This window comes from Muntiacus reevesi, chromosome 3 (genome assembly GCF_963930625.1).
Source record: "Muntiacus reevesi chromosome 3, mMunRee1.1, whole genome shotgun sequence".
Classification (NCBI taxonomy): domain Eukaryota; kingdom Metazoa; phylum Chordata; class Mammalia; order Artiodactyla; family Cervidae; genus Muntiacus; species Muntiacus reevesi.
Window position 1 is genome coordinate 245,578,126 of NC_089251.1, and position 12,811 is coordinate 245,590,936.

At 34.4% G+C, this 12,811-nt stretch overlaps 1 protein-coding gene across 1 annotated transcript in view; it reads left to right on the forward strand.

The window, feature by feature from the left end:
• The window catches only part of HAT1 (histone acetyltransferase 1), a 39,302-nt gene extending 27,991 nt beyond the window's left edge, over positions 1–11,311 (forward strand). Inside the window, exons 9-11 of the mRNA XM_065931762.1 lie at positions 1,241–1,392; positions 3,831–3,947; positions 10,872–11,311. Of these exons, the coding sequence (XP_065787834.1) occupies positions 1,241–1,392; positions 3,831–3,947; positions 10,872–11,039 (437 nt within the window). The 3' untranslated portion in view covers positions 11,040–11,311. The remainder of the gene's footprint in view (positions 1–1,240; positions 1,393–3,830; positions 3,948–10,871) is intronic.
• Positions 11,312–12,811: the final 1,500 nt, after the last annotated feature.

Here is a 12,811-nt window from a genome sequence, read left to right on the forward strand (position 1 = left end):
AGGTCTATGATCTATTTTGAGTTAATTTTTGTGTATTGTGTGAGGAAACGGGGGCCAACCAACTTCATTTTTTTGCTTATGGAGATCCAGTTGTCCAAGTGCCATTTGTTAAAAGACTATTGTTTCCCTCATTGAATTGTCAAGGCACCCTTCTCAGAAATTAATGGGCCAAAAAAAAAAAATTTAATGGGCCAAAAATGTATGGGTTTATTTTAAACTCTCAACTAAGTCCCATTGACCTACATGTCCATCTTTATACTAGTATCACAGTCTTGATTACTGTAGCTTTGGAGTAAATTTTGAAATCAGGAAATGTGAGTCTTCTATCTTTTGTTCTTTTTTCAAGGTTGTTTTGGCTATTCTCATTTCCTTGCATATCATTTTAGGATGAGTTTGTCAATTTCTGCAATAAAAAAAAGCTGGCTGGGATTTTGATGGGGATTGCATTGACTAGTTGGTAGAGAATTGAAACTGTAACGAAACTGTTTTATGACCCATGAGCTAGCTCAGACTTCAGCATTCTTTGTTTATACCATCTACTAATTAGGGCTCAGAGAAATGACATAATTTGCCTAAAGTCCTTAATCTATGAATGCCAGAACTGGGACTCAAACTCATGTTCTCTGACTATGAGTGTTTTTTCTACCTATCATGTTTTGGTATCTTCCTTGTCCACTATTCAGTCTAATGTAGATAACATAGACAAACATAAAGGGAGATCTGTGCTATTCAGATGCAATGAAGAAAGAATCAAAATCATATTATCTAAATGAAGAAGTGTTTTGTAAAAGGAAGAACTTTTTTAAAATTAGGTTAAAGAAGCATAGAAGACTTTGAAGTTTATTAGATTAAAATAAGGGAGTTATAAACTTAGCTTTGGAACCCTTAGCTATCAGAAAATGGCTTTTGGAATTGGTTATCCAAACTTGAATCTCTCGTGTATACAGCTGCTTTAACTGAAAATAAAACTAAGGTACATAACAAACTAGTAAAAAATTTATATTTGAAAAGGAGTAGTTCTAATTTCACAAATAATATATATGTATTATTTGCAAAAGGATTGTACCTATAACTTTATTTGACAAAGATGATAGTGCTATTATTTGACTTATAATCTTTCATATTGTAACTTTTGTATTATATAATTCATTGAAGAATGCTTGCCTTTCTAAGGTTAGTGTGAATATGCAGATGATGAATAGTTATGCTGGGTAAATGTTATTCTGCTTTCTTTCTTTAGCGGAAGATCCATCCAAAAGCTATGTGAAATTGAGAGACTTTGTGCTTGTGAAGTTTTGTCAAGATTTGCCCTGTTTTTCCCGGGAAAAGTTAATGCAAGGATTCAATGAAGATATGGCAATAGAGGCTCAACAGAAGTTCAAAATAAATAAGGTATTTTTATTCTGTAGAAGGAAAACATTTACATTTTGAAAAAAATCATTTAAGCACATAATTTAAACGTTGCAAATACATTAAGAATACATGTGTAGGAAGTAGCAATGGTTAAGAATACAGGCCCCGGGACTTTCCTGGTGGTTCAGTGGTTAAGACCGCATTTCCACTGCAGCAGGCATGGGTTTAATCCCTGTTCAGAGAACTAAGACTAAGATCCCACGTGCCAAAAAAAAAAATAATACAGGCCCTGAAGCCAGATTGCCCAGGATCAGATCTGGCTTTACCACTTGCTCTTAGGGCATATACTTCCTTGTGCCTCAATTTTCTCCTTAATAGAATGGGAAGATAATTGATTTCATGGCTACATTAAGTATAACAAGAAAATGATTATTTAAATTGGTAAAGTAGTTAGTGCCCCTGGAGATTATATTGATGGGAGGAGGATTAGAATAAAACATTTTAACTTTCATTTTTTATACTTCTAGATGTGTTTGGATTTTAAAGTATTAAATATCTTAAGGTAAGTACAGGCAAATAATATAGGAATTCAGAGGAAATTATTATATTTATGTTAGCAAGAAATCAGAATATTTCATAGTGGGGATACATTTGATCTTAGCCTTGAACAAGGGGTAAGTTTTCAAATATAAAAGTATGAGAGATGAAGAGTATTCCAGTAATGAGGACTAGTACTTGGTACTGTTGGCCTCCCCTCCCTTCGCTTCTAAAACACTACAGTTTCTAGTTTTTCAATTAACCACTGTGCTTATCTTTTTTGAGATATTGTCACTGGCTTCTCCATTTTTGTATGCTCCCTAAATAGAATTATTCCCCAGAGTTTTTTTATCCAATCCTCATTTCTTCTCATTCTACTTAATTCTACCTGAGAGAGCTCATCTATTACATCTGCAATCCAGATTTTCCTCCTGAAATCCAAAACTATGCCAAATGTTCACTGGTCACTGACCTTCAACAAACAACTTAATTTGAATTGAAACTTTCCATCTTCTCTTGCATAAAAACACTTTAATGGGTTCATGGTTTTAAGATAAAATACAATTTTAGAAATAATTTATATCTCAGACTGTATTAAACCTTTAATTAGCTAGAATTTATTCAATAGCACCGCTTTTAAGAGAAAGAGAATATGAAGACATTATTATTGAGATTAAAGCTCCTCAGTACGACATACAGACAAGCAGCATAATCTGGCCCGTGCCTGCTCAGCTTCCTCCCACTTTCCCATATGCTTTGGCTCTACTGAGCCTCTTGCCCTTTCCCCATTGTGCTACAACTTTACTCCTTTAATGTACCTGTATATCAACTATTCCCTGTGCCTGATACCACCTTCTCCTGTTTCTTCATCTTTGCCTGGCCTCGTAGTACGTTTTTCAGGCTCAGTTCAGGTGTTTCTTCCAGAAAGTTCAGTATTATCTTAACCTATGTATACCTGACCTCTTCCTGACTCCCAATAAATACATAAGTGGAATGACAGAAATAGGAAAACTATAGGCCTACTCCTTTGGCTTCAGTGTTACCACAACTTCCTGATTTTTCTCGTATTTTTTCTTTTTTTTTTTTTTTACAGTTATTCTTTGTCTGCTCATTAACTGGCACTATAACACAGGGTTCTGACCTCCCCCTGCCCCCACACCCCCAGCTTCACTGTGTGTTTTCCTTGGACTGTCTTAACAGTTAACCAGTCTTAAGGTTTAAACTCTTGCCCTGTATACTGATATTGCTTAAATCCTTATCCTTAGTCTAGAATTTTCTTCAGATTTATATGTTCTCCTGCCTCATAAATCTCTCCTACCCTGTGAAAATTTCAGTCATTCCATGCCCTCCTCCACAGTCAGTCTTCCTCCTCTTCATTTCTAGAATCCTTGTCCCCTTAGTAGTACTGTTTGTGCTGTCTCCGTTACTACCATCATCATTTTTTGCCTGATTTAATAACTGAACTTTCTGATTGGTCTCCTTACCCTTCTTTTGCTACCATTTTCATGTAGCTGATTTACTCGCGGTTTTTTTCAGTTTGTGTCCCAGCAGTGTTAAACTACTTCTGCACGTGTGTACGTGAGACATGCACACCCATATAATGGCCTCCCCTGTTTTAAGAACAGCATGCCCCCTTTCCTTTAAGGTTCACTCAGGTTTTATTCCCCCAGGAATCCTCTTCTAGCATCGTTCCCCATTCTCAGGCTGTGCGGCCATAATGTCCTGTGCACATTTCTGTCATGAAGTGAACCATACCTCATCTGTGTTACACAGTGGACCGCTTGCCTTCTTGCGGGCGGAGACTGTATCTTTTATTGCTTTTTGTCTGGCACCAAGCACAATTTCTGGCCTGTGGCAGGTATTCAATATATGATGTGTGCTTTTGGGAAAGTGTCACTATTTGTAATTTGAAATGTTCATGTTCTTCTTTGGTTTATTAGCAACATGCAAGACGGGTTTATGAAATTCTTCGACTACTGGTAACTGACATGAGTGATGCTGAACAATACAGAAGCTATAGACTGGATATTAAAAGAAGACTAATTAGCCCATATAAGGTAGGACTTGGAAGAGTCTTAAAGATTATTTTCTTGTCACTGTTGAAAATGAAGAAGAAAATCTAGCAAATGCCAATGTGTGGGAGAGTCCAAATCATTCTGCTAAATTAACTTTCATGAAAGTAAAAATATTCTTCCAGTTACAAGAATTCTCCCTGTCATAATTTTCCAGTGTAAACTATAAATGTTTCCATTCACTTCAAAATTAATCCCAAGGATAGTCTACTCATGGTTATTTTTTTCATTTGTATGCATCTTTTAAAAAACTGAATGCCCAGAATCTTCCCTAACAAATTATCTTGTTTGTTTTTTTCCATTGTTTTTTTATTTGTCCCTATCTTCTGCTTACATTTGCTTCTTTCTTCCTAAATATGGCCTTGGTTGCCTTTTGTAACCCCTGTACTTGACCACAGCTGAAATCCCAACTTAACTGTTGTTTACCTGTTTTGTCATTGTTCTTGCTCCTTTACCTCCTGCTTTTTTCCATTTCTTTTATTTTCCTTTAACTCAAAAATATTCCCCTCCTAGATAGGTCTGGCCTCCTCATCTTTTGGCCATTATTAAGGTAAATATTGTCTATACCAACTTGTGTGGAGGAAGATTTGTGATTCTTGTAGCTGGGCAGTAATCTGATTGGAGAGAATATTCATTTATTTATTCAACAACTAATTACTGGGTGCTGCATTTGTATATACTATACCTAGAGGCTTATACAGCACCATAGTTGGGAACATGAATGACAAATTTGAATCTGTCTTAAGGTTTAAGGAGAAAGTCAGTTAATAATTAGTAATTAGTATATCAAATGCATAGTTGTGATTTTTATGTTTTTTCTAAATTAATCCAAGTTTTATTTATCATAGATTCTGCTTTATAGAGCCAGTCTTTTGAATGTTAAAATATATAGAGTCACAGTACTGCTTGTTGAATCTCAGCTTTTTTCCTTTATCATATCTTATTTGCAGTGCAACTGTATTTCTTAATTTGTCATAATTCTAAAATAGCACATTCTGAATATAAAAATAATTATTTGCCTGAACTACAAATCCTTGTGTCTGGAATCTTATATTTTTTTCTTCATAGTGCCATTTCATTAAGCAGTTTAATGGAATACTTAAATTTAATCAATTAATAAAATCAATTTAATTGATTTTCTAACTTAGAAACTACCATCTGCATATATAACAGGTTGTAATAAATTATAACAACTATTCCCCAAAATTTGTCAGAAATAACATTTTATTCTTTATCAATCTTTTATGTTTGTCAACTCAGAAACTTCAGAAAATTGGTAGAAATGGTACTTTCCAAAGACTTTGATCTTTAATATTAACTTGTTAGCTGGAAAATTTCTTCATGATGAATGAAATTGGGTATATAGAACAATATAATTAGATGTTAGCATGACAACATTTAAGAGTATTAAAACTTTTAGTAATTTATTAAATTATGTATCATCTAGATACTTGTGACATTTTATATAGGCAGATGCAGCAAAGAAAAGATGATTTTTTTAAAAATTATTTTTATTTATTGGGCTGCACGGGGAGTCTTCTATCTTCACTGTCGCGCGCAGGATCTTCAGTTGCAGCTTGTGGGATCTAGTTCCCTGACCAGGGATCGAACCCAGGCCCCCTGCATTGGGACTCGGAGTCTTAGCCTCTGGTCCACCAGGGAAGTCCCAGAAAAGATGATTTATAAGTATAAATAGCAGTCATGAATTTATGCCAAATGGGAATATCTATAGCTCATAAAAGCAAGTATTGTCTACGCTTAAGAAGAATAATGATTTTTTTTTTACATTATTAAGTATCCTCACCTGTCTAGCAAGTTCACCTGATCTAAAAGACGACCAAAAACTGGTTATTAAACTATTTAAATTCTTAACAGCTAAAATCGGTATCACCATCCTTGCACTCATACAAAATATTAAATTCTTTAGATACTTGCTCAAACCCTATTTATAGTATGCCAAATTAATGAGTTTAGTTATCCAGTATTCTGTCTCCTTGAGAAAACCAAGAAATCTTGATCTGGGTTGATAGCCACACTGTGATAGAAAACCTACCACAAACTTGGTAGAAGCCTAGAAATAGTTGAATGTCCTGTATGCATGGGAAGAGTTAGAAGATTTCTTTGTTGAATGTTTGCAGATGGTTTTCTTCAGTTTGTCATTCCAAGCTGATACTCACGTACTGTGCTGTGCTATCACAGCATTCTCAAATGCAAATTATATTTAAGAATAAAGTAAAATTGCTTAGTACTGAGTGTGACTTTGAATTCTTTAAAAGTCTTTAAAATACATGCCAAATGGGGAAAGTTTGGAATCTAGAATTTATGTTTTACTTTAACACATTTTATGATGAGAAAGTGTAACTTAGATTGTCATAAGTTATTACGGAGGAATGGAATTGTTTATTGATAGCAAAGTCCACCAATTCTGTGCTGCCTTTTTTTAAGGGCTCAAATTTCCATATCAGTTTAGTCACACTGTCCCACTAAGAAATTTTTTTGAGTAGATATTAGAAGAAGTTATACCGTACTTTAAAAGTTCTTTAAGTACTGATAATTTATTTGTATCCATGCTAAGAAGGGATAAAAATAATTTGTATTAACTAGAATCATTTTAAAAACACAAAAAGAATTTCTTTAGTACAGAAGTAATTTTCAGGTGTTCAAGAAAAGATAAATTTGAACAATTTGACTAAAAAAAAGAAAAGTTGGTGCAGCTGCTTGGTTTTAGCATTTAAATTTTTATATTGTTTCATAGGTATATTTTAATTCATAATTGGTTTGCAAATATAAAATTTAGAATAATTGTTATAATAGCATTGGATTTGGAATCAGAAAACTCAGTTTTGAGGTCTAATTTTACCTTTTACAAATTGTGTGTGTTGAAAATTTATTAAAATCTGGGTATTAATAAATTTAAATATATTTAAATATAAATAAATTTTTATTTATATAAATACATGTATTTATTTAAATATAAATAAATTAAGTTTAAATTAGTAAACTCTAAAATGGAAGTACTTCCATAGTGAGGAATTGAAGAGAAAGAAATACAATATAATACAATGTGCATGTTTTTAAAGATAGCCTTTTGATAAGTCTTAGGACTTGTTACTGTCTCCACACCATTATTATTTTTAAATTCTTGCAAAAAACCTTATTTCTGTAGTTCACAAAAGAGACTGGTTGAGCAGATAGAAACTAAGGCGCTCTTAGAGGTGATGGAATTTTTGAGATATTTGTAAACCTTCTTGGAACCTTTGAAAACTAGGCAAGAAGAAAGAGTTGTTTTTTGGACCTTTTAACACATTGTATGTGTTAAAACCAAATGTTAACATAAATAAACTGACACTAATATGATCTTTAATTTTTCTGCATTAATTAAAATTATCCAAAGCCTTAATCTATGAAGGAATTAACTTTCTGTTTGTTTTTGGAGGGAGAAATTTCTTCTGAGCCTATAGGAGGTCTATTCCAGTCTTATGGAGTTCTGTCTTTCAGTATTTCATTTGTACTCCCAGTGTAAGTCACTTGCTGGATAGAGGTGATCCCCAGTTTATTTTTTTAAGTTTTTTTTTTTTTAAACAGTTTAAAAGATGAATTTATAATAGTTCATACATTTACAAAGGAGTATACATAGTTTTAGGAATATTAAAATCAATAAAACAAATAGCTCAAATAACTTATTTTAAAAATAACCATAGTTTACATGCTCATGAGGAACTTCTACAATAGTTTCATAGTTTTCCATAAAGGTAGTACATGTATTTTTTATTCCTAGGTACTTAGAGCTCTTAAATTTAATTCAGAGATGTACTGCCATGTCAATAAAAATTATAATAGAAATTAATTCTGACATCCATCTGAAAAAACTGACAATGAAATTGAAGGTGGCAATGAAGGGGGAGATAAACTGGGGAAGTAAACACTCTTAAGAGATCTGTTGTTTTTCTTCAGTCACTACGTTGTGCCTGACTCTCTGTGACCCCATGGACGCAGTACACCAGGTTCCCTGTCGTTCGCTATCCCCTGGAGTTTGCTCAGATTCATGTCCATTGAGTCAGTGATACTGTCTAACCACCTCATCCTCTGCTGCTGCCTCTCCTTTTGGCTTCAGTCTTTCCCAGTATCAGGGTCTTTCCCAGTGAGTCAGCTCTTCGCATCAGGTAGCCAAAGTATTGGAGCTTCAGCTTTGGCATCAGTCTTTCCAGTGAATACTCAGGGCTGATTTCCTTTAGGATTGATTGGTTTGATCTTGCAGTCCAAGGGACTCTCAGGAGTCTTCTCTAGCACCACAGTTCAAAAGCATCAGTTCTTCTGTGCTCAACCTTCTTTATGTATGGTCCAACTCTCACATTGTACATTTGTCAGCAAAGTGATGTCTCTGCCTTTTAGTACGGTGTCTAGTTTTGTCATAGCTTTCCTTCCAGGGAGCAAGCATCTTTTACTTTCAAGGCTGCAGTCACCGTCTGCAGTGATTTTGGAGCCCAAGGAAAAAATCTGTCACTGTTTCCACTTTTTCCTCTTCTATTTGCCACGATGGGACCAGATACCATGATATTAATTTTCTTAACGTTGAGTTTTAAAACAAGTTAGTAATTTAAAACAGTATGTCACTGACACATGATTCATTCTGTGGCTTATTTGCAGCAGAATTGATAGTTAATATTTAAGAATTAAAATGGTTCTGTTGTATACGAGAATTTAATATGATTGGAGGCATATTCAAGCAATGGGGTTAGATTATTTTATAAATGTTATAACTGGTTAGCAGTTTAGAAGAATAATTTTTTTTCTTATTACATACCATGATAATTTTTGGATGCATTACCTTTTAGTTCCTGAATATTTCCTTAATTTGGGTAACTTTCACAGCGGAAACAAAACATTTATTATCCACATAGTTGAAGAGTAAGGAATATACTGTCCTTCCAGGCCTTGGGAGTAATAAATCTGAATTTTCATTACTTCTCTAGAACTACCGTTCACAGCGTGATTAGAAGATCAGCAGCATTGGGAATTCTCTGGTGGTCCAGTGATTAAGATTGTGCTTCCACGGCAGGGGCCATGGGTTCGATCCCTGGTTGGCAAACTAAGAGTCCCCCAAGCAGTGCAGCCACACACACACACACTAAATCAGCAACATTAGCATCATCCAGGAGCGCTTTTTAGAACCGCACAGTCTCACCCCACCCCAGACCTACTGAATGAGAACCTGCGTTTTAACAAGCTTCCTAGTTGATCTTTGTGCACATTTAAGTTGGAGAAGCACTGCATGTCTTATATTCCAAAACTATTAGGGTTTCCTTTGAGAGACATTTATTAGTTTTTAGGATGGAGTTAAGATACTGTTTTCAGGGTTTTGTTTTTTTTTTTAATTGTATTTGGTAGGCAGTTATATAGGAATTCAGAATACAGACTTCTAATTAGATCATCAGGGGTTGGAGTCTGGCTTCTCGGCTTACTGCCTCTATGACAAGTTATTTAACACCTGCACCTTTTTTCTTTATCAATTGAAGAAAGTTATAGTACCTATCTCATAGTTTTTAGGATTACATGAGCTAATATATGTGATTTCTGATCTCTACATAAAGTTAACTCTTTATTACATGTTTAAATGAAAGAGGATATAATCTAGAGTAGTTTATCCAAAATATATGAAAGTGAAAGTCACTCAGTCGTGTCCAACTCTTTGCGACCGTGGACTGTAGCCTGCCAGGCTCCTCTGTCCGTGGAATTCTCCAGGTCAGAATACTGGAGTGGGTAGCTGTTCCTTCTCTAGGATCTTCCCCACCCAGGGATTGGGTCCAGGTTTCCCGCATGGCAGGCAGATTCTTTATCGTCTGAGCCACCAGGGAAGCCCAAGGATACTGGAGTGGGTAGCCTATCCCTTCTCCCGCGACTATTCCCAACCCAGGAATCGAAACAGAGTCTCCTGCATTTCAGGTGGATTCTTTACCAGCTGAGCTACCAGGGAAGTCTAAAATGTATGAAAGTTTCTCATATTACAGTGTTTTATATAATGCAATATTGCCACACACCTAGGAATCTTGGAGTCATTCTGCATTCTTTCCCCACATCATCCAATGTTTTCTTCCCTAAATCTGTTCTGTACCTTCCATCTCTGCTGCTACTAAGCAGACTTGGTCTAGGCTTTCATCATCTCTTGAATTCTTAAACTAACTGCTAACTTGGTCCCCTCCAGACCCATCCTCAGCATACTAACCGTATTATTCTGATTGTAACCTGTCTAAAAGTTGTTATCGGCTTCTTAGGGTGGTGCAGATCTGTTTCCTGAGAAATGGTAGTTTCCTTCTCAGTGAAATGGAAAGGGTTTAATAAGATAATGTATGTCTACAGACAGTAGAGACTCAATAAATGCTAATTAATATTGTTTTTTAAAGTGTGACAGTTTTTGGCTTATCTTCCTGAAACTTTCCCAACAGTTTATGGTAAAATTAATATATGGTTCATAAATACATCGCTGGGTAAGGGAACTCAGAAATGATAGTGGCAGAAGAAGCCAGTTTGGAATTAAGATTAATGTAATTAATGATTAAATCGATGAAATAATAGCACTTAATCTCAGTTGTCTTTCTTCAGTTACAGTACCTTATTTATTAAAGAAATATTTGAGTATCTGTACTGGCCAGTTCTTTATTATGCTTTGGAGAGGGGGCTGTCACTCACATACCTATATTTACCATTAATTGATAGAAATTCCATGTCTTTTGGAACCTTCTTTTTAGGCGGGTTGTAATTCACGTTAACATTATGTTTAGGCTTCCTTAAAAATGTATGGGATAGATTTGGGTGTATTCCTACTACTATTATTTTTAACACTGGAGACATATTTTTTTATATCTTTCTTAGGCTTTCTTAGGCTAACCAATAATCATGTTTGTTACTTAGAAAAAACAGAGAGACCTTGCTAAAATGAGAAAATGTCTCAGACCGGAAGAACTGACAAACCAGATGAACCAGATAGAAATAAATATGCAACATGAACAGCTGGAAGAAAGCTTTCAGGAACTTGTGGAAGATTATCGACGTGTCATTGAACGCCTCGCTCAAGAGTAGAGGTTATACTTCTCTGTACAGAAAGTTTGCAAATTTCTCTACATGTGTTGTGAAAATCAGATGATGACTTTAATTTTAAAAAATCTTGTAACATTTTGCTTACATTAAAAGTTATCTATCTTTAGTTGAATATTTTCTTTTGGAGAGAATTGTATATTTTAAAATACTGTTTAGAGTTTATGAGCATATATTACATTTAAAAAGATATAGCTTCTGAAATATCACTGCAGTTACTTCCCTTCTTAAATAGTGTAATAAATGCTTAGTTATGATATGTTAATGTGTGCTGATATGATTCTTGAATACTTATGATTAACTTCTTCCATCTTGTTAAAAACCTTTAGGTTTTAAACTTTTATTATTCCTCCCACACTTTGCTTCTAAGCTTTTAACACATTTCTTTAAGGTCTTCCTAGTAATCTTGGTCTTGCTATGTGATTTTTCTAAGTAGAAAATGTTCTTAAAGTAGAATTGTTTTAAATAAGCTATTAATCCCTCGTTAGGAGTAGGGTGGGTAAGGAGAAGGGAAACTAAATACAGCCTGAAACCTAGATGTTTGGCACCAAATATTAATTGAAGATAATTCAGAAGTTGCCATAAACATTTTATAAATAGTAAAATACAAATCAGTTAACAAAAGTCTAGTTTACACACTGTTGTTGAAATATGTAAAATGAGGTTGTGATTTAATGTAAGGTTATCAAGATGTTGAAGTCTAAGAAGGGAAAAAAAAAGATAAATTGCTTAATATAGTCCTTATTTTATTGAAGCAGAACTAAATAAGTTGCTTGATGGTCATTAAAAGTAAAGCCTTGATTTTTTTAACGTGTGCCAGTAAGCCAAGTATTGTATGACATCAAAAATGGGATGTAAGTTGAGCTTTACTTTTTTTTTTAGTTGAACTTTACTTTTAAAATCCGATTTGTTCAATGCTCAAGGCAAAAATCCCATCTTGGACAAGCACTAACTTGTCCTTCATCAGCTTTTTTTCATCAGTAAATTCTGTCAAACACAGAAGCAAAGTGAGTAGTACCCTCTGGACACAAAACAGTTGTGGCCACCAGCATACCAATGGCACTAAAGCCAGATCTTTAAAATAAGAGTTTTGTGAATGTTTCAGACAGTCTCATCTCAAAAGTTTATATACATAAAGCTTGATTTCTGAGAGTACATATATGTACCTAAGTCATACAGATAGAATGAACCAATGCAAAGCCCTTCTGAAGCTATATGGAAAAAATGTGTTTTCCATCTGAATTTATTATAAGATTTTAAATATTTTAATTTGGAAATTAACAATTGATGCCTAAAAATGAGCTCTGAGGAGAAAAAAATCAGTACAATCTAAATAAATTATCTTTCAACATCCTCCTTTATGTAGAAACCAGAAAAAGTCAATGTGATACCAGTTTCCGTAGTTTTTTTAAAAAAAACAATATTCTGTGGTTAAAGGTCTAGTTTATTAGCATTACTCTTTCAGACTTGAAAGGCTGTACTTTCACTTTGAGTTAGACGAGTAAGTCTAATACAAGGTCTTTACTTAGAACAGGATAGTTAAATACCAAGATAGATACATAGAACCATGTATGAAACCCAGCGCAGCTACCTTTGGGGCTTAGTGGTCACTTCTTACCCTGTGGTAGCAGCCTTCATCCCCTTTATCATCCACATACGCATAGGTGTACAGTATTTTATTTGCTGCCTTTACCTTTTTCCCTTCCTACCCTCCACTACTATTTTTTCCCGTTTCTTCCCTAAGTTGCATTTTCTCT